Source organism: Hyperolius riggenbachi, chromosome 8 (genome assembly GCF_040937935.1).
Source record: "Hyperolius riggenbachi isolate aHypRig1 chromosome 8, aHypRig1.pri, whole genome shotgun sequence".
In the NCBI taxonomy this organism is placed as follows: Eukaryota; Metazoa; Chordata; class Amphibia; order Anura; family Hyperoliidae; genus Hyperolius; species Hyperolius riggenbachi.
This window is the reverse complement of record NC_090653.1, coordinates 130745962-130769082: the sequence shown is the minus strand read 5'-3', so window position 1 is coordinate 130769082 and position 23121 is coordinate 130745962. Positions and strand designations below refer to the sequence as shown.

General features: G+C 44.6%; 1 protein-coding gene across 1 annotated transcript in view; it reads right to left on the bottom strand.

The window, feature by feature from the left end:
- Positions 1-23121, bottom strand: part of AMOT (angiomotin) — a 111197-nt gene that overhangs the window by 11044 nt on the left and 77032 nt on the right. Inside the window, exons 8-9 of the mRNA XM_068251107.1 lie at positions 13123-13272; positions 5302-5492 (exon numbers count right to left, since the gene is read on the bottom strand). Of these exons, the coding sequence (XP_068107208.1) occupies positions 5302-5492; positions 13123-13272 (341 nt within the window). The remainder of the gene's footprint in view (positions 1-5301; positions 5493-13122; positions 13273-23121) is intronic.

The following is a 23121-nucleotide window of genomic DNA, read 5'->3' as shown; positions in this document are numbered from 1 at the left end:
AAGACACCCCCATGGTAGTGCCGAAACCCACCACCCACCCTCCTAAACCTTAACCTCCCCTATGCCGCAATATGTGGCAAGGAAGGTACATTTTGGCCCCGAGAGGCTCCTGGTAGCAAGCGATGTGGATCGCCCAAATTGCGGCTTTTACAATAGGCGCCTATTGCGGCACCGTTTTTCCGTAAAGGCTCCTGCGCCCTTTTTTCTGGTTTCGGGCATGAACAGCTATGGGGCCAAGAGGCTTCAAGTGAACCCGAGGTGAAAATAAACTGATGAGATAAACTATTGTATTTACCCTCTTACTCCTAAAAATGACCTTTTTTTATTTTATTTTTTTTTAAAGAGGAACTGTAACGACAAAACGGCCCCTGGGGGGTACTCATCTTGGGTGGGGAAAGCCTCAGGATCCTAATGATATAAACAGACAAACCGAGAGCCCAATATAGTGTAGTAGGTATTAGCCCAAATGGAAAACAATGAAAGGTAAGTATTATACTTACAAACACGGGTTACCGCTAAGGCAACCACTGTATAGGCAGGTGGGGAGTATAAGCCTGTCCCCACTCAGGAATAAGATGTCGCTCTCCGTGATAGAGGAAAAAAGGGTATATCACCCATCCACCAAGGGTGGTTCACTGGATCAATCGATGTACAGAGGCGCCAGTAGGATAAAAGATACTAAAAGGTTTAAAATGACTAGGTGGTGGCGGTGGACCAGCCGACCCAATATAGACACGATGCTGTCAATTAAAGTCAACAAGAATTTATTCACATACTCCAAAAAACATACTGCGACGCGTTTCACGGGCATACAAAACCCGCTTCTTCAGGCATTAAACGATAGGAGTATCACACAGCTATATGTCCTGAGTAGGCTTGGCACCTCAGAGGTGCCAAGCCTACTCAGGACATATAGCTGTGTGATACTCCTATCGTTTAATGCCTGAAGAAGCGGGTTTTGTATGCCCGTGAAACGCGTCGCAGTATGTTTTTTGGAGTATGTGAATAAATTCTTGTTGACTTTAATTGACAGCATCGTGTCTATATTGGGTCGGCTGGTCCACCGCCACCACCTAGTCATTTTAAACCTTTTAGTATCTTTTATCCTACTGGCGCCTCTGTACATCGATTGATTCAGGATCCTAATGAGGCTTCCCACGCCGTCCTGCGTCCCTCGGGGGTCTCGCTGTAGCCCTCCGTACAGCCGTGACGCAATATTTACCTTCCTGGCTCCTGCGCAGGCGCTCTGATGGCTGTCGGCGCCGAAGTAGGCGGAAATACCCGATCGCCGTCGGGTCTGCTCTACTGCGCAGGCGCAAGTTTCCGGCGCCTGCGCAGTAAAGCGGACCCGACGCAGATCGGGTATTTCCGTCTATTTCCGTGCCGAAAGTCGCCACAGCGCCCCCGCTGGAGCCAGCAAAGGTAAATATTGAACTGACAGTCGGCACAGTCTCCGGCTGTTCGGAGGGCTGCGGCGAGACCCCCGTGGGACAGAGGACGGCGTGGGAAGCCTCATTAGGATTTGGAGGCTTCCCCCACCCAAGGTGAGTACCCCCCAGGGGATCTTTTTGTTGTTACAGAGTCTCTTTAAAGGTACCCCATGGTTTAATTTTATATTTAAGCATTTACAAAGCAGATTTAATGTTTTATTGTCTCTGCTCAATGGCAGTCTATTAAAGGGAACCTTAACTGAAAGATTAAAAAAAAAAAGTTTCACTTACCAGGGGCTTCCCCAGCCTCCTGCAGATGTTCTGTGCCCTCGCCGTCTCAAACTGATATTCCGGTCCCCCCACAGGCAGCTAGTTTAGATATCAGCGACTGACCAGTCGCCGGCCAGTGCACCTCTGGCGGCGCACGTACATAATCGCACTTCTGCCATCTAGCACAGTCGCAGTATGCGTGCGAGCGATCGAGTAGGCGCACAGCCAAAGCCGCGCAGACGCACTACTGAAATCCAAAGTAGCTGCCTCCGGAGAACCGGAGGATCAGTTTGAGATTTTGCGGGTACAGGACGTCCGCAGCAGGCTGGGGGAAGCCCCAGGTAAGTGAAACTTTTTTTTTTAATTTTTCAGTTAAGGTTCCCTTTAAGTGTCCCAGAGTTAAAATACATGAACTATTGACCTTTTTCTATCTCTCTTTTGCCCTCAGAAGTTGTATTCTGTTAGAAAAACTTTTATGAATGTAATTTACTTATCAGTGAGGCTTAATATATTCTGACAAGATACCGACAAGACAGAAGTTGTCACTTGCATGCCTGAAAATTAACTATTTCAGGCAGCAAAGTAAAACAGCCTGGTTATTAACATGTTTTGCACTGTACATACACATGTTTATCTCATCATGTCACAAGTCGTCTCAGGTACACTTTAAGGGGGTGGATTTGCCACCAGTCAGCTGCTCCCATGCACTGGGCCAGGTGCACCGCAGTCTTTAGATCTGGTCTTGTGGACACCTGATCTAATGTTAATCTTATCACTGCAGCACTAGCGTTGTACTCCCTAAAGCACAACAAAAGGAATGAAGCCTGGATCACATACGTCTGCTGCCAGCAACCCCTCTGCAATCGTAACAGATGAAATTAGGAGTGGTCTCTCCATATCAATAAACCAATAAAACATTACAATATAACATGATTGAGAGGACCTTTGTTTTTATTAGGACTTCATTATGTTAAATATTTTGCTAAATATGAAATATAATCCAATGAAAATATGTAATTAAATATGTGGACCTGTAAGAAAAATTCATGTATGTGTCACCTAAGTAGTTAAGCAATGTGCTTACACCAGCTGGCTCGCTACCCAGATATGCAATTTTACAAGGTTCAGCTCTTCAAACAGTCATGTCCCTGAAATAACTAGTAAATTCCAACGCACAGGCCTGAGGAGGGCACGCCAGCAGTAGATAAGATAAGGAGGACATTCACAGCACTCTGCAGAGCCATCACTGTGTTCGTCAGTTTCTCACTACATCAGCAATCCAAGAACTTGGGGCTGCCAGCAAAAGCACATGCACTTCGCAAATACCACACTTGGCTTAGCATTCGACCTTTGTACAGATGAGCTTAAATTCACAGATCCAATCAAAGCACTCATATTGTCTGTTGATTGGAGGTGAATTGTTCTGCAGACCAATTGTTACAGATTGCCCAGCAAGCTCATGGTGAACCAGAACTCATGGGAGTGTGTAAGGGACTAAATGGACCAAAAATCCCTCTTACTAAAATGCTGTTTATCAACCCTAGTATGATCAGACATACTGGCTAAAATCAAGTAATCCTCTAAATGTTGCAACATGAGAAAAAGCCAACAGACAATTGAAGTTGGAGCCCACAAAAAAATATGCTTTGCAGTTTGGAGTAGCTGTTGCAAATATGAGTACGCAGTTTTAGCATTTCTTCCTGATTACTCAGTGATCAAGAAGTCAATCGAAATGACTGACTGCTTTAAAGACTGTGCACTTCAAATAAAAATCTTATAAAAAAAAATAAAGTTCAGGTATATTTATTTTTGTTTGTTTTGAATGCCATTTAAGCCCCTTTATTACTTCACAGCTAAAGGTGGCCATACAGTTACCGATTTTCCCATTACACTCTCAGCAGATTTAATCACCCTGATCAAATCTGACAAACATCTATTGCCCCAACATATCCAATCGAAACTTTCAAAACTTTGGATCCGACAGAAGATGTCCGTTGATCGAAGGTGGGGAAGAAGCAGTGGTTGATCAATGGGACATAGTCTTGCATTGAGCACTGCAACCCAACGGTTCAATCGATTTGCTATAGATTTCCTGCTAAAATTTATTGAATATGGATGTGCTGTGTGATGTTGGAATCCGCTTCCCTCTGATCAGATTCCGATCAGAAAGGGATTGCTCATTTGCCTCAACGGGTATAACTAAATTAAGGTGCTCATACACTTAACGATTTTCCCATTCAATTCCCTGCAGATTAGTTCGGTCTGCAGGGAATCTATTCCCCCAAAATGTCTGATTGACAGATTTTCAGTTAAGTATTGATCATACAGGACAGAAGATTTAGGTTGATTGGGGACAGGGCAGCAGCGGCTGTAGATCGCCGGCCCATAGCATTGCACTGCATTAAACAGTGCAACACTGTGGTTCAATCTATTTTCAATAGATTACATTCTTGAATCTAATGATAGTCGATGTGCAGTGTGTGGTAGGAATGGATTCCTTTTAGAGTGGAACTGATTTGTTTTGCCACATAGTTATTCTTTAGTATTTATATAGCGCCATCATCTTCTACAGCGCTGTACAGAGTATATTGCCACGTTTAACTGTCCCTCAGAGGGGCTTACAATCTAATCTCTACTATAGTCCTACGTCTATGTATGTATCGTGTAGTGTATGTATCGTAGTCTAGGGCCAATTTAAGTGGGAAAGACAATTAACTTATCGGTATGTTTTTGCGATGCGGGAGGAAACCGGAGTGCCCAGAGGAAACCTAAGCAGAAATAGGGAGAACATACAAACTCCGTGCAGATAGTGCCATGGCTGGAATTAGAAAGCAAAAAGAGAGCGCAAACCACTACGCCACTGTGCTGTCCAACACTTTAATTTACTCTATCTTCAATGGTGGACTTAGGCAGGTGTGAAAATATTATGATATAAATATTTACACTAGACTAAGGTTAATAGAGATGTGCTAAAATAAGGATTCAAAAATCCTTTTCTTCCCGAGTTTTCTACCAGGAGATTTTTCTCACCTTACATACAAGATAAACTTTTAGAACTTGGAAAGGGATAATAATAAGTAATAAAAAGTAAGTAAGAAAAGTAATACCAAACCTGTTTTCATTTTAAACCACTTATTTTTAATAATTTTTCCTTACCAGGGGCTGAAAAGATATTTTATCGATAAAGTGTAAAACCATGTGCTAGAGAAAAATCAGGGGAAAAAAAGTATACTGAATCAGGACTCACTTCCAACCAGTTTGAAACTCTTTCTCTTTAGTTAGATGGGCATGCATTTGTTAGCCGAATCCTTTCCTTCCTGCAGAATAACAGCCTATCATGGTAGTCTAGTAGGGAGGTACGGCTTCAGACAGATAGGGAGACAAAGCAATGAACAGTGTCAGAGCTTGAGCTAAGTGCACTGGGCAGAGCCATGCAGGCAATTCCTTCACAGAAATTGAAGTCAAAAACTGTCAAGCTGTAATTTTTCACTTCCTTTCCTGCAGACCAGCAGGGTCCACATTAAAGCCAAGGTTTTCTCCGTGGAGGTAAAGATAACCAGCAATTGCATCTTGAGAAAAGGTAGAACATGCCCTTACTCACCTCTGAGCAGCCACAGTGGCAGCTGCATCCAAAGCAAACTGCCTCATAACACTTTCCTCCAAGTACTTTTGCTCCCACTTGGTCATGTCTGCCTCCAAAGCCAACACTCGCTCCTCCTTCTCTCGGAGTAGCTCCATGAGAGCTGCAGCATTGTACTCCGAAACACTGCTGCTCTGGGAATTCCCCTGGCGCTGCAAAAATGAAGATGTATGTTGTGAGTTCCATGTCATTTCACTATAACCATTCAAACTTACATTAAATACAATCAAAAAGTACAGTATAGAAGAAAGTAAAAAGGTATGTGACACTTTAGAAGCTGATGTTTACCCGTAACAGAATACCTACAAAAATGAAAGCACCATGTCCAGTCTCACTTAAGGTATGTACTGCCAATAATGTAGTAAATACGAAGGAGGCACTCAATTGGCTTCAAACTTGCGTTTTATCAAATCCCAGTAATACACGACATGTTTCGGGGCATATCCCCTTCATCAGGTGTACCCTGATGAAGGGGATATGCCCCGAAACATGTCGTGTATTACTGGGATTTGATAAAACGCAAGTTTGAAGCCAATTGAGTGCCTCCTTCGTATTTACTACATTGAACCGTGTGTGGAGTGGTGACCCACAGAGGGATTGTGCACCGGCAACATAGACCTGACTAGGCCTATTCCACAGGGACTCGCTGCAGTTTGCTTGTACTGCCAATAATGACCGCTTCAGCCAATGATTATTGGCCATTTTAATGTGTGTACAACATACAGGCAACATTTTAAAGAAACACTGAAGCGAAAAAAAATATATCATATAATGAATTGGTTGTGTACTATGAATAATTACTAGAAGATTAGCAGCAAAGAAAATATTCTCATATTTTTATTTTCAGGTATATAGTGTTTTTCTAACATTGCATTACTCTATAATATGTCCAGATTACACAACACTCAGCATTCAAAATGAGTCTTTCAGAGCAGTCTGTGAAGTAATGAACTCTCCTCTAGCAGAGGAAAAGTAAACAGTTCAATTACAGTTCAGATAATAAAAGTCAGATAACAGCCCTCTCCACGACTAAGTTGGTCGGAGAGCTTAATAGCTTTTTTGCATAGAGATAACAACTGGAGTTTCTCAACTCTTCCTGCACTGGAAACAATTAGACTGATGTATCTGATCTTAATGTTTTTTTTCTTAGCTGTACTACACATACAAATCATAATATCATCATTTTTTTCCCGCTTCAGTGTCTCTTTAAGGATCCCACATATTAGATCCCAAATGACCCCCAATGCCTGAGCATGCCCAATCCCAATGTTATTTTTGCCCCCCCTAACCACGGGAAGCTGCTCTGTTGTGCGCAGATTCCTCAGCTACCCTCAATAGCAACAGAATGCATCGCTAGTCTGAATGCTAGAGATGTACAGTACCTGGTCGTCTGAGGGATCATTTCCCGATCCCTGAAGGGTGACAATTGCAATTGTGTACTTTGCGATTAAGTGCAATTACTGTGCTGCATTACCACAGTGTGAAATGCAGCACTAAGACCAAAAGAGCAACAGACAGTAAGATACTAGTTGAAAATGGATTCAGAATTCATAAGCTTGAAGATCTACAAAACCTTCAGTGAAAAATATAAATTGCTTTGATGTAATTACCACTACCAAAATGTGGGCCTAGCACATGCATAGTGTTATTCTCTGGTACTAGCAAATATGCAAAATCATGCTAGTGTCAGTGCTCAGGAGAGAAAGACTGCCAACGTTCATGACTGCATCATTTCCAACCTACATTAGTGGTAATCCTTGCTCCCACAGTGACCAGGTTCCAGCATCAAATTGATAAAACGCATCACTATGGAAACCAGCATCAGAAGTTATGTAGGGACAAATTAAAATGTCTTTGCCTTGCTGGATTTTTGGCATCTAACACAACTCACGATCATTTTCCCTTTGGATAAGTATGCTAATACTCATGCCAAACAATATTAAATCACAACTCCAGGAAAAGTAATGCTTTAGTTTTAAAATAGGTGGAAATTTGTTAAAATGTGTTTTGGAGTTTGTTTTCTGCAGTCTATGTTAACCATCTGGGAGAATTCCCCTCGCTACCAGTTGTGTGTCTGACTCTCTAGTGTATGTGTCTCCATTGAATGTGTATAATATAGTGGGCTGTAGTTCTGATTCTCTAGTGTGTGTCTCTCCACTGAATGTGTAGTGTACTGTTGGTCTGACTCTCTAGTGTATATGTCTCCACTGAATGTGTACAGTGTACTGTTGGTCTGACTCTCTAGTGTATATGTCTCCACTGAATGTGTACAGTGTGCTGTGGGTCTGACTCTCTAGTGTGTGTGTGTGTGTGTGTGTGTGTGTGTGTGTCTCCACTGAATGTGTACAGTGTGCTGTGGGTCTGACTCTCTAGTGTGTGTGTGTGTGTGTGTGTGTGTGTGTGTGTGTGTGTGTGTGTGTGTGTGTGTCCACTGAATGTGTACAGTGTGCTGTGGGTCTGACTCTCTAGTGTGTGTGTGTGTGTGTGTGTGTGTGTGTCTCCACTGAATGTGTACAGGGTGCTGTTGGTCTGACTCTCTAGTGTATGTGTCTCCACTGAATGTACAGTGTGCTGTGGGTCTGACTTTCTAGTGTGTGTGTGTCTCCACTGAATGTGTAGTGTTTTGTGGGTCTCACTCTCTAGTGTGTGTAAGACTGTATTGCGTGTGTGATTAATGTATGTATGTGTATATGTGAGAATGTGCACAGTGTGTTGTGCATATGTCTATATGTTGTATGCGTCTCCATTGTGTGTTTACAATGTACTGTGGGTTTGTTACTCTAGTGTGTGTCTGTGTGTGTAGTGTACAATGTGCTATGCCTGACTCTGTCTCTCTAGTGTATGTCTCTCCACTGTATGTGCAGTGTGCTGTAAGTCTGTCTCTACTAGTGTGTCTGTACTCTAATTGACTGTATTATGTATGTAAGTGTAGAATGTGTCTGTGTGTGTATGTGTGCACAGTGTGCCTGTCTCTTTAGTATGTGTGTGTATAAATGTAGTGTATTAGTGTATGTGTGTGTACAGTGTGATGTGGCTCTGTGTGTTCTCTATGTATGTAGGTTTGTGCTTCTTAGTGAGAATGTGTATTTACACTATGTGTACAGCATACAGCAATCACCAACCCTCCCACCTTCCCTTACACTAATCTCAACCCATCCCATCCCCAGCTTAACCTACTCTCACCTCCTCTGCCTTTTTATAATGTTAGCGAGTGCTGCATCTTCTCCTAACCCCAGCATGTGCTGAATCTTATAACACAGCAACACATACTATGTCTGCCCATTTGATGTTAGCGGGAATTGCACTTCTCCAGCTTTGCCTTGGGTGGAGCAGACCTTACCCAGGCACTGATATAGCATACAACTCACAAAAGAGGGTTACCGCCAAGGTAATCACTGGCATTGCAGGTGAAGAAATTCACTTATCTCCACTTGAGCTTCTGGTTGACAGCTACCCTCCAGAAAAAGGGAAACAGTTGAAAAAAGAAAAAAACACTACCCCCAAGATATAGTGTAACTATAGTGGTTGGATGGGGAGGCAGAGAAAAATAAAACAATGACAATATAAAAAGTGAGAGTAAGCAGGGGAAGCCTGTGTGTTCACAATTACCAGCATATGAAAACAAACAGAGTGTGTTTGGTATGAAAGCATGTCTTGCTGCCAGGTAAAACTATTTCTTCATATGCCGGTAATCATGAACAAATAGGAGGTAAGTCTCCATGCTTACTACTTTTTCTTATTTTATTCTTAAATTCCACTTTTTGTGAAAAGCATCTGCTGTAACATATCAGGGAACAGAAGTCATTTTTTTAACTTAATGTTATTAAAAACTATCTTTCCACATCAGTTGGCTGTAAGGACCTTGATACCCTAATAGCATTTTTTGTCCCGTGCATAAAATCAAAACAGTACTTTTTTATGCTGTCTGTAAAGTACTGAATATACAGCAATTTTCTTTTAGTGCTCCTCTTCCAGCATGCGTAATAATCTGCATGGTGCAGGCAGCACTGCCAATCTGGAGGTGTATCCGCTGCACCAATCAGAAAAGTGACACATCCAATGAGGCCCAGGACCCATACAAGCAGCTTTTCCTATTCGGGTAATCAAATCTATTTTTAGAACACCATTGTCAGAAGCAATGACAATCTGCCCGTAAAAACTGCAGGTCCTACAGCAGTTTTGCAATTACGATTTGGGGCAATTGCACCTGCGGAATCACCCTAATTGCTTTTTATTAGCCAAGCACTTTTGGACTCAACGGCAATTCCAAAGTGTGGTTACAAGCGCTGCTTTGGGCACCAGGCCTAATACAGCTTGTCTCTAGCTGAAAATAAATATATCCAGCACTACTAGGCACACAGAGCCTCCGAAGATGCTCGTTTGAGCGAAACGGTCGTAAGGTGGACCACTGATACCACACTGCTCCACAGCTTGACCGCATCTGAGGGTATATTTTAATCATGTTGAAAATGCTGCAATAGTGAAATATTTTCTATGTCTGTAAAGGTATTTAAAGAAGCCTGTCACAATAAAGCTTTTTAATGGAGAAGACAACCTAGTAGTGGCGGATAGATTTATCTTCAGCTGTAGACTTATGTTTATTTTAATATCCTGAGCAGACAGAGGTGAATATACCCCAACAAAAGATAGCCCTCGAAGCCTCCATATTGAACCCGATACCGTAGTGCCTGCAGATTTGTTCTTTGCTTTTATACAAATACAGCTTGTGGCCATCTCTACACATAAAACCAAGGAGACCCATCTAAAATAAAATATGAAAAAGCCTTTGTACCAGTAATTATGGATCTTAACTGAGGGTATTGATTTTTTACAGAGAATTAAGAAGAGTCTGTAAATATAAATTCCTCTCAGCATGTGAGCTAGACACAACATACTGTACAGTGTACTCCATAGACAAGGACAGACCCCGAAGCAATAGCTTGAAGGGAGCTTGATGAAGTTTTACTTCTAGATACAGTTCACAAACAAGGCGATTGTTTTGCTGACTCTCCACAGGAGTTGCTGACCACAGTTCACCTCTTCCATTTTATTTTTTTCAGAACTCTTAGAAGGCTGGGGGTGTGTAATGACCTGACTGTGCAAATATTCCCCCAGCAATGTGCACACACAGCACTTTAGTAGGACCAAAGAAAGGACTAAATTTGCAAAGGCTATTTCTGGGGCGTCTGCCGGGCGGCCAGTGTATTTTTAATGCGTGTGTGTGTGTGTGTGCATAGATTATGCTAATGAGCCTGTACAAAGGGGACATTTATAAATGCTCTAGCAAAGGACGCTGTGTGTAAAGCCCCATGAGCATGCTGGGAATGATATGTGGCAAGCATCACCTGGCATGGGAAAGGTGTGTTATATGTAAAGACACATTTAACAAGCCACACTAAGCTGTATTCCTGATGGCATCACACCCTATTTCGCTGAAGGGCTGAATTAGTTCACTAGCCTACATTCACAAATCCCCTCTCATGAAAATCTTCACTCTTCAAAGCTTTATTTTCAGACCTCATAAACGTCACTCACAGTATCTGTATGCTTGTATAAATGTTACAGGACTTTTTTCAATAAATGCCTTAAACAGTAACTCCAGAAAGGGTGTAAAAACGATCATCGAACAGCTATTTCCAGTGGCGTAGCTAAGGAGCTGTGGGCACCGATGCAAGTTTTACATGGGGCCCCCCAAGCACTCTTTACATGACAATTGATGCGGTGCACCAAAACCTGCCAATGGCAACTACAGTGTCAGAGGAGCAAGAAGGGGATGGGGAACAGTGTGGTAATGATTACCACTATTCAAAGTATCTATAGAAGTGATTATTATGAGCACAGGACCAATAGAGAGCTAATACTGTGGTTGAGGGAGGGACCTTCGGGGCCCCTCTGGCCCAAGGGCCCCGATGCGGTCGCTACCTCTGCACCCCCTATTGCTACGCCCCTGGCTATTTCTATTACTTATGTCAGGAAATTGGCTTATTTTACTATAAAGGAAGACTCTGGGGAAACCTCTAGATACCCTGAGTGCCTAGTAGATCTGTTTACACACTTCTGCCACACTGCATAGGCAGACAGAAGTAACTTCCCATTTGTACACATTATTCAGTGACCAGGGATGTAAAACAAACTTATGACAATATTAGTGTAACCTGCATGACTAAACAGGGTTGCAGGTGTGTGTGGATCACAAGATCTCTGGTTGAACTCAATGGACGTATGTATTTTTTCAACCCAAATAACTATGTAAGACTGAACACAGCTGCAAGCCTTGTGGCAGAAAGTTCATGTATCTGTATTCCAAGGGTGCTGCTAAGGTTTTTGTGGCCCCAAGCAGCACATAAATAGCATGGCATGCACCTGCTTTTGGTGAGGCCCCAAGCGGCTGACTAGATTGCCTGGGCCAAGCAGCGCTCCTGTATTCTAAGTGTACTTAGTCATCTACCCACAGCACAACTTTTAGAGGAATTTGATAAGGCTCCGTATGTCCAAATTTAACAGGTATGGAACAGAGTTTACAGTGGAGTGGGGATAAGCTCACATCACACTTGATCCATTACATGACTAACAGGGTCTGGGTGAGACTAATGAACCCTGAGGCAGGGTACTGCAGGAACCAAAAGGTAAAGGCATGGTGGGTTAGCTAGCAGGGAGCCATGTGTACAAGATGCATGCTGGGATGAGGGCTATTCTGTATGCAGTTACCAACCCTTAGGCCCCTTTCACAGTGTGACGTTAAAGTCGCACGTTAAAACAACATTTAACGCAGAATAACTCACTGCAATGAAAAATCAATGCGCCATTCACAGTGCACACGTTGCGTTCGTGACTAATGCTGCACGTTAAAGTGACTCCGAGCTCAGACTAAAAATAAAATTTGAACTTACCCGGGGCTTTCTCCATCCCAGCCCTGGTCGGGAAGTCCCACGCCGACCTCCTGGCTCTTCTCCCGGCGGCTGTCCGCATAGCGCGTACAGGCCGGTCCCCCAGGCGACACTGGCTAGTGTCGGGCCTTCTCCTTCCTTATACGGCACGAATGACGTCACACGCCGGCTGCCGCGCGTCATGACGGCGGCCGGCGCGACAGCACGGCGCATGCACGGTTTAATCGCACATGCGCCGTGCTGTCAGCCGGCCGCCGTCATGACGCGCGGCGGCCGGCGTGTGACGTCATTCGTGACGTATAGGGAAGGAGAAGGCCCGACACTCGCCAGTGTCGCCCGGGGGACCGGCCTGTACGCGCTATGCGGACAGGCGCCGGGAGAAGAGCCAGGAGGCCGGCGTGGGACGTCCCGACCAGGGCTGGGATGGAGAAAGCCCCGGGTAAGTTCAAATTTTATTTTTAGTCTGAGCTCGGAGTCCCTTTAAGTGAAAGTGCTGCATGCAGTGCGTTATACACGTTATTAGCTGCGTTGGACTGTTTGCACATGCGCAGTAATGACTTGGAAACATACTTTTCATTGCCTGGATGCTCTACTGTATGCGACCGTAACGGGGCATTAAGTTGCTTTGCAAATTTTTTGGGGCATTGTGTTGCGACTTTAATGTTGCATCAAAACGCAATGTCCTACTGTGAAAGAGGCCTAAATGTGTTTAGAGCTCAAGAAACTGGGTATATGTGGAGCAAACTCACTGGCAGGTGCAGCCACTGTGTGACCAGTTTTGTCATCTTCAAGAACAAAAGTCTACAATCACAAGAGAAAAATGTATGCCCCCAGAGCCCTGATGGCCAATCTGTGTCCCTGAATGAGTGTTTCTTGTAAGGGGCACTGGGATTACCTGCTGCATGCGCAGAGATTCCAGTTCTCTCTCTAGCCGGGTGCGCAGTCTGTGTTCCAGTTGTTCTCTCTTCTCACAGGCAGCCTGGAGCTGTGCCAACGCCTGCTGCATCTTCTCCACTTTCTCCACATAAACCTGCTTTCTCTTCAGCTACAAGAGGAAAGAACATACAGAAATATCATGAGACCTTATCGGTAACAACTGGCCAGTCACACCATCCATAGTCATCCAATTTTGTATGACTTTTTTCTCCAAGGAACTCTTTATATTTTTTCTAAGATTTATAAGGTCTCACAATTACTTTGCTGTACTGTCAGTATTAAAAATCAGTTTAAAATCTCCAGGTTTGGTTCAAGCCTGACTGGCTTGAAGAGAACTCCAGTTATTCTTGGCTGTGTAAAGGTGCGTATACACACACAAATCTGATCACCTGCTGAAAAGAGCTGGCACTCTGGATCTCTCTGCGATACATCGGGGGTGGGGGAAGGAGAGGGTAGATGGCTGTAGACACTAGTTTCACCAGACCAGCCACCTCAGCCAAGAACACTCTAGCATGTGTACCTGCCTTACCTCTACTAAAGCTGTCCTTAGCAGAGATGATCAATGAGATGTAAATTATTTCTTCTAACATTCAATTTCATGTAAATTATATGCAGCTTAACATTGGACCAATAAGAATAACTTCCTGTCCATTTTTATTGGTCTAAGTTCAATCTACATATAATTAACATAAATGTTAAAAAGACCACAAGCCATACAACAGATTTTTCTTCATCAATGATGAACCAGGTACTTTTTTTTTGTTTTAAACCCATTCAAACTACAGAGAGCTGTAAAATTAGCATTGAAAACCTCTAAGATCCATGTGAAGAATTTCCTAGCAAAGACTTAATTATGTTCCAGACTTGCACACAATATTCCCAGAACAGCAGGTGGATGATCCCATCATTTAGGAGACCTGTCCATGCCTGTGTCTTTGGGAGGTAAGGTAGCGCTACACCAGTCTGGCTGCATTTTATAGTGTTGAGAGTTACTTAACCCTTCTATACTCACTGGCAAAAAGAATGCAAATACCTTCTACCTTCCTTGTACAGCTGATGGTATCTCAGCCACAACAGAAGCCGTTTTTATTGGAAAAACCTTCAGATATTAATTATAAGAACTATAAGGAAAATGATACATACTTATATTCCAAATCTGCTGCTTTCAATGAAACCAAGAGTTATTTATTGTAATGAAGAGGTTTTGGGACGCAGGAGAGAATTGCTTCCCTGCATGCACACTGCACTAAAGATGCATGCATACACACAATTACTGTTGTCCGCATGAATTGTGCGTTAAACCGTTAAGTCTCCACCCGAGTGTGACCTATAAGCTGGTAAGTATTCTGTTGCTATCGGGGGGGGGGGAGAACATTGGCATGGAGCACGATAAAGAGCGGGCAAGCCGAGTATGGGAACAATTAGCTTAGGTGTGCAAGCCACGCTAAATAGTTCTTGGACAAAAAGACCCCCGGGGCTACATCTGCCAAGAATCTAGCACGCCCCCGACAAGCTGGCGAGAGATCCAACTGCTGGATCATCTCAACAGAGAGCAGATTGACCCTACTGTTCTTCAACTCACCCCACCTGCTCCAAGCTGCTCCATCACGCCATCAGACCTCCTTCCCCCACCATAGCAACAGAACAATTAACCCTGCCTGCCCTCAGCCGCTCCAGCATGCACTGCGCCTTCAAACCTCTTTCCCCCACCTTAGCAACAGAACAATTCACCCTGCCTGCCCCATCCGCTCCAGCGTGCACTGCGCCTTCAGACCTCCTTCCCCCACCATAGCAACAGAACAATTCACCCAGTCTGCTCCAAGCTGCTCCAGAGTGCACTGCGCCTTCAGACCTTCTTCCCCCACCATAGCAACAGAACAATTAACCCCGCCTGCTCCCAGCCGCTCCAGCATGCACTGCGCCTTCAGACCTCCTTCACCCATCTTAGCAACAGAACAATTCACCCAGTCTGCTCCCAGCCGCTCCAGCGTGCACTGCGCCTTCAGACCTCCTTCCCCCACCATAGTAACAGAACAATTCACCCAGTCTGCTCCAAGCTGCTCCAGAGTGCACTGCGCCTTCAGACCTCCTTCCCCAGCCACAGCAACAGAACAATTTACCCCACTTGCTCCAAGCCACTCCTCCACACTGAGCCATGAGAAAACCTGCCCCATCCACAGCAACAGAACAATTCACCCCGCCTGCTCCAAGCCACTCTGTCACACTGCGCCATGAGACCTCCTCCGCCATTCACAGCAACAATTAACCTCACCTCCTCCAAGCCACTCCGTCACACTGCGCCATAAGACCTCCTTCCCCATCCACAGCAACAGAACAATTCACCTGCCTGCTCCAAGCCACTCTGTCACACTGCGCCATGAGACCTCCTCCCCCATTCACAGCAACAGAACAATTCACCCCACCTGCTCCAAGCCACTCTGTCACACTGCACCATGAGACCTCCTCCCCTATCCACAGCAACAGAACAATTCACCCCACCTGCTCCAAGCCACTCCATCACACTGCGCCATGAGACCTCCTCCCTCATCCAAAGCAACAGAACAATTCACCCCGCCTGCTCCAAGCCACTCCATCGCACTGAGCCATGAGACCTCCTGCCCCATCCACAGCAACAGAACAATTCACCCCGCCTGCTCCACCTCCTCCACACTGAGCCATGAGACCTGTTCCCCCATCCACAGGAACAAAACAATTCACGTCGCCTGCTCCAAGCCACTCCATCACACTGCGCCATGAGACCTCCTCCCTCATCCACAACAGAACAAATTCACCTCGCCTGCTCCAACGTGCACAGCGCCTTCAGACCTCCTTTCATCTGTAGCAACAGAACACCTCGCTAGCTTGAAAACCAGTGAAGTGTCTCTACAAAACTCAGACCCAAATGTCATCCAATGGTTTCCGATCACTGCGAGCGACGTTCTTCATACATATGTATGAGGCTTCAAGGTGCCAAAGTTCAGATATTTACTGAGATTTTAATTTCTACAGATATGCACTGACAATGTTTGTCAGCTTACAAGGCTTTTCAATACAATCGGATGTGTATTTCAGCCAGTGTTTGCAGGCACAGGCAACTGTATCGCAGAAGCCATTGTTCATCTTCACCTCTACAAAGCGTGAATAGGGTAACGATTCTGCACAAGGCACACATATATATAGCATTCTTTTCAAGGGCAATTTAATGTTTAATTTATATGAACGCACACACGGCAGTGAATACATGGCATGACAAGGGACTGTCTGAAGGTCACGTCAAAAACTATATTCAGAAGAAAAAAAAACCTTTACAGTACTATCAAAAGTAAAAAGAATCCAAAAGGACATAATTTCCCTTTAAAGTGATTTTCAACTCATAAAAGCGAGTAATTATTTCTTACTACACTCAATCATGATTATTGGATTAAACATATTCATTTATCTTCAGTCCATCAGCTTCACAAGCAGAATGCCTTTAGGCTGTGATCGAGCTGCACTGTGAGCCTAGCTTGTGAAATGAGCACTTCTATTCTGATATGATTTCCCTGTACCATTTATGGTGCAGTCCTAGTATGCAAGGAATCCAGTATATCCCAGGTCCCTGCCAAGCAAAGTCCCTTTTAGATTTCACTTGACAGAACTATGAGAGGAATCCCCTATGTTTATTCTGGCTGCTCAGGATACCTCTTATGGTATAACGCTGGCAAGCAATACCAGTCCATCACAAAGTCATAACTGTCATCCAACACAGCAAAACACAAGAGATGGCCAAGAATATGTCACTGGAATTTCACGGTGTCTCTTAACCCTGTACTGTACGTGTGACCACACTCCACTTGCTACCTAAAGTGATGCTCCAGACTTGTGCCATCGGCTTTGCCCAGTTCTGTACAGCCCAATCATTGCAGGCAATGCACAGCTGTTCTCTGTGGCCTTGTGACTGCAGGTGATGCACAGCTGTTCTCTGTGGCCCTGTGACTGCAGGTGATGCACAGCTGTTCTTTATGGCCCTGTCATTGCAGGCAATGCAGAGCTGTACTGTATGGCCCCAGTCATTGCAGGCAATGCAGAGCTGTTCTCTATGGCCCCAGTCATTGCAGGCAATGCAGAGCTGTTCTCTTTGGCCCCAGTCATTGCAGGCAATGCACAGCTGTTCTCTATGGCTCCAGTCATTGCAGGCATTGCACAGCTGTTCTCTATGGCCCCAGTCATTGCAGGCAATGCACAGCTGTTCTCTATGGCCCAGTCATCATTGGCAATGCAGAGCTGTTCTCTGTGGCCCTGTGAATGCAGGGGATGCACAGCTGTTCTCTATGGTCCTGTCATTGCAGGTGATGCACAGCTGTTCTCTATGGCCCAGCCACTGCAGGCAATGCACAGCTGTTCTCTGTGGCCCTGTGATTGCAGGTGATGCACAGCTGTTCTCTATGGCCCAGTCATTACTGGGAATGCTCAGCTGTTCTCTATGGCCCAGTCATTACTGGTAATGCAGAGCTGTTCTCTGTGGCCGTGACTGCAGGTGCTGCACAGCTGTTCTCTATGGCTCTGTGACTGCACATGATGGATAGCTGTGCTCTATGACCCAGTCATTGCAGGCAATGCAGAGTTGTTCTCTATGACCCAGTCATTGCAGGCAATGCACAGCTGTTCTCTATTGCCCAGTCATTGCAGGCAATGCACAGCTGTTCTCTATGACCCAGTCCTTGCAGGCAATGCACAGCTGTTCTCTATGGCCCAGTCATTACTGGCAATGCACAGCTGTTTTTTGTGGCCCTGTGACTGCAGGTGATGCACAGTGGTTCTCTATGGCCCTGTGACTGCAGGTTCTGCACAGCTGTTCTCTATGGCCCAGTCATTGCAGGTGCTGCACAGCTGTTTTCTATGGCCCTGTGATTGCAGGTGCTACACAGCTGCTCTCTATGGCCCTGTGACTGCAGGTTCTGCACAGCTGCTCTCTGTGGCAATGTGACTGCAGGAGCTGCACAGCTGTTATTTGTGGCCCCGTTATTGCAGGCGATGCACAGCTGTTCTCTATGGCTCTGTGACTGCAAGTACTGCACAGCTGTTCTTTTTGGCCCTGTGACTGCAGGTGCTGCACAGCTGTTCTCTATGGCCCTGTGATTTCAGGTGATGCACAGCTGTCCTCTATGGCCATTTGATTGCAGGTGATGCACAGCTGTTCAATATGTAAATGCAGGCAATGCACAGTTTTTCTCTACAGCCTAGAGTAGACATTGTAGGTGGTGCACAGTTGTTCTCTATAGCCCAGTCGTAGCAGGTGATGCAGTACTTTTCTTTATGGCCCAGCCACTGCAGGCAATGCAGAGTTGTTCTCTATGACCAAGTCATTGCAGGCAATGCAGAGCTGTTCTCTATGGCCCAGCCACTGCAGGCAATGCAGAGCTGTTCTCTATGCCCCAGTCATTGCAGGTGATGCAGTACTGTTCTCTATGGCCCAGCCATTGCAGGCAATGCAGAGCTGTTCTCTATGAGTCATTGCAGGAGATTTCCAGCTGTTCTTTGTGGCCCAGACTAACACCTCGTTAACATCATTGACATAGAATGGCTGTGTGATCAGAATGCAAGCGCACGATCGCACGCCATCTTCACCGCAGATCTTATTCACTACAATAAATGGGTCAGCACTGCGCTTGGTTGGAAAATGCATGCAGTGGTGCGATAGTGCATCACACTGCTGTGCAGCGCACATGATCTGAACGGCAGAAGTGCTGTCTATGCACTTCTGCCATTATTGCGTGTCGCACATCATATGCGCTGCTGAGATGTGCATGGTAGCGCGTATGATGTGAAGGAGGCCATACTGTCTAGTAGTAAAATAATGTACTTGATACTTGCTATATACCCCAGAGGGGAGAATGATCATATTTGTTGGATTGTGTGCTTGATTAGATATTAACAGGCACCTTGATTCATGATTCTCTCTTGCTACTGCTGATTGGGCTAAAACAAGAAATGCCAAGGACCACTTCTTAGAGATGTGCCTGTTCTTACTTAAAATTCCATCACTGATGTCGACAGAACTGGCACACAGATTGAAGTCACTTCAATCAAAGACACAAAAGCCATTGTAAATCAGTTGATGCCTGAGTATTAGCTTGAGCTCTGTTGGATTAATGCCAGATTTAAGCACTACATTGCTTTATTGATCTCCCCCTATGTGAATATCCTGTGGCTGAAGAGCAAAAATACTTCCCATGAATAAAGTAGAAAGTTTGTTAAAACCATTATTTTACAGATCAGTGATCAGTTTCACTTAAGGCCACTAATCTAAATAGAGTGAGCACCTGGGGGGGGGGGGGGGGGGAAGAAATGCAATCTGCCTAAGGCCTCTTCCACGCTACATAGGATTCTGATTTGCAGTTTTTAATCGATTTTTACAGGCGATTCCGATTTTTAATTGTTACTGCGTTTTTTCTGCGTTTTTCTTTTGATAGCATCCAGGGAAAATCGGATTTGCAGTGTGCAGGGGGCCTATGAAATGGTATACACCAATATACAAAATACAGAGTTGGTACAAATTACTGAATCGATAATTATAATGACAAAAGTAACATGATAAATAAAATATACAGCAAAACCCAAGACATAAAATATACACCACTCACATATCCGCTATCCCTGTACCAGCAAATTGTGCTTTAACGTGACTAATCAAATTTAGTTAATTGTGGCTGATTCTCTGAGCAGATGTAGAAGTCAGTACCCCTGTTATCAGCTTGTTAATTTTCAGGGTGCAGATAGCATTATCTTAAAGCTACGTACACACAGTGAAGTGAAATATTTGGAAACGACAGATGATCAACTCATCTTTCAGATATCAGTAAATAGCACAAATGAGGAACGATAAACAAACAATCTCCAATTGCGCTCTAGCTTTTTGAATGACCAACCTGACTGATCACTTTGGCGGGGTAAGTTTCAGAAACCCTGGTCTAGAGCCATCTTGCTAACGGAACCAAACTGTAAACCATTTATCATTCCTTAGGTGAGAAATGACTGATAGATCTATCAACACACAGCACTGTTCTGAAGTCCAACGCTGATAACTTTATATGGGCAGTTGTGCCTAGATATCCTATTCATTCATCTAGCGTACTCTTTGAAAAGGGCCAAGTTAGGATGACAAAGTTATACATCAGGGAAGGGAGTATCTCAGGATTTTCAGCAGAAACCTTCCTCTCTCTGTGGAATGTTAGAAAGAGCTTGATGCTTTCCAGACCATAAAGCAAGAAAAAAAAAGAATGTTACAATTTCAGCTCCAGAGAATTCCTAGCCCCAGACATTGCCCAGACTCCCAGTGGGTTAATTATGAAACTATGAGCCTTCCTTTTTAAACAGACTCCATCTTGTTTCTTTGCTATACATCAGATGGCTACTGAAGAGGTTAAAGTCAAATCTGGCTTTCAGCTTGTACTTCATTAGGAGACAGGACCTGGCAGCTTGAGGAATGCGCTGCCACTTAAAGCAGCATAAGTGGTAAACCTGTCTAGGAATGTGTAGGATGAGGAGATGCAGGGCATGGGAGATTTACAGACACGCTCCTGCTTTAAATATTCATTTAGCTTCTGGTGTACCATTCCAGCCAAACGTTTAAATAAACTACTGAAAACAGATTTGAACATTTTAATCAACCAAACATGCACTATTGCACACTAGTTATGGTCAATGACGCTCTACAGAAGAGCCAAAAGGCCATACTGCAAATCAGTGCCTGCGGCTAGCTATAATACCTACATACCTGCAACCTATTCACTGGACAATGGATGGACATAATATATTGCTCTCTCTGTGCTCTCCCTTATGTAAACCTCAGTAAGGGCTGGTGCAAACGAAGAGTGGGTCTGAGCGATTTTTTTTTAAACCGCTTGGGGGTAGAAAACCACTTGGCTAATGTATTTCAATGGGCAGGTGCACACCACAGCAGTTCGTTTTTTCCCGACACGCAAACTCGGGTCCTGCAGCATTTTTTAGATATCTGAGGCGTTTCTGCCTCAATGTTAAAGTGGACCCAAATTAAAAATACAAGATTTCAGAAATAAAATCTATTTCCTAAATTATAATAATAAATAGCAGCCTTTTTTTCAGCTGCACGATGACAAATATAAAATATTTTACATTTATTGGAGGAACCCCTCCCTTCCTTTTAAATTGCCGGGGCAAAATCCGGCAAAATGATGGAATAAGTGGTGTCTGGCAATGGAGGAATTGCTAATGGCTGCCCCCAGTATAACCCTAGTTATGAAAAGAGAAGGGTGAAAAGCATGCACTGAAATGCTCATAGGTTTGAAGGAGTGTTTATTTATCTTTGTATGTGTCAGAGTGGTGCAACTAAATATTTTTAATTAAAAAAAATGTTTGGTTTGGGTCTGCTTTAAGTATAGGAAAGTGGAAAACTGCTCTGAAAAACACCAAATGAAAGTGGTTTTCCAAGCATTTTTGTTACAGAAGCTGTTAAGTTACAGCTTTACTGTAACAAAATATAAATCTGCTACACAAAAACGCTCCAAAAAACGCTAGGCATGTTTAGAAAATCTCTCTAAACATGCCTAGAATTGCTCAAGAAAAACGCTTCTAAAACCCCTAGCGGTTTTTGGTGTGCACTGGCCCTTAAACACACATCCATCCAGTCACAGTGCCTTAAAGGAATACCAGTATGGTCTGTGCCTGCGCAGTACGTTCCTGGTGACATAAGCGGGAGCGAGGACACGGCGACGCAGGCGCAGTGGTTTTCAGACTTTAAAGTCTGAAATTCCAGAAGTGAACCGGAGACGGGGCTGGAGCATCGGTGAGTGGCTGCGCGGGCACAGGATGTCTGCGGGGGACCATTAGAAACCCTGGGTAAGTTCAACTCATTTTCCCCCTCACGTCCCTATAGTATTCCTTTAACCTCCCTGCCGGTTATCCCGAGCTCAGCTCGGGGTAACCTGCCGCGGAGGATTCCTCAGGCCCTGCTGGGCCGATTTGCATAATTTTTTTTTTGTTACACGCAGCTAGCACTTTGCTAGCTGCGTGTAACTTACGATCGCCGCCGCTCCCCGCCGATTCGCCGCAACCCGCCGCGACAGAGGGTGTCCCCCCCCCGAGACCCGTGCGCTGCCTGGCCAATCAGTGCCAGGCAGCGTCGAGGGGTGGTTCGGGACTCCCTCTGACGTCACGACGTCGATGACGTCGGTGACGTCATCGCGCCCGTCGCCATGGCGACGGGGGAAGCCCTCCTGGAAATCCCGTTCAGAACGGGATTTCCGGATGGGTATATGCGCCGGCGGCGATCGGCGCATTCGGGGGGACGCCGCAGGGAGGGGGGAAGCATGTAGCTAGCGCTAGGCTAGCTACATGCTAAAAAAAAAAAAATAATGCGAAAAAACACCCTCCCTGCCGTGCGCAGCATTTTTTTATAACGGCAGGGAGGTTAAGGTGTTAGGATGACAACACTGCAGTAAATGTAGCCTGACAGGCACACAGTGCTACGCCTGATATGGAATGTGAATAAAAAGAGCGTCTGGGTAGCTATAAAACAGTATTAAAAACAGTATTAAAAACAATAATTAAAAAGGGGGTTAGGGTTAGGTTTTTTAACTCTGCAGGTGCAGAAACAGAGTGACCAAGATTGCCTCTGACCCATCTCACCTTTTCCACTCCAACTTCAGGAGTAAAGATACTGGTCTGTGGCAACAAAAACTTCCAGGCACAGGAACAGCATCTTCCCTAAGGAGGTTGTCATGCTTAATGCAGAACAACATGAATTTTAAAACTGCTCGGACTTGCAAGCACTACAGCACATAACTGGAAATTAATGTTTCTCATCCTGTTTGCCATTATTTTAACCACTATACTGTTCTTGACTTGAAATATCTATACTGTCTGTCCTTGTGTCATAAAGTCTGTGTCCGTCAAGCAACGGTCAAGTCAAATTCCTTATGTGCAAACTTATTTGTCCATA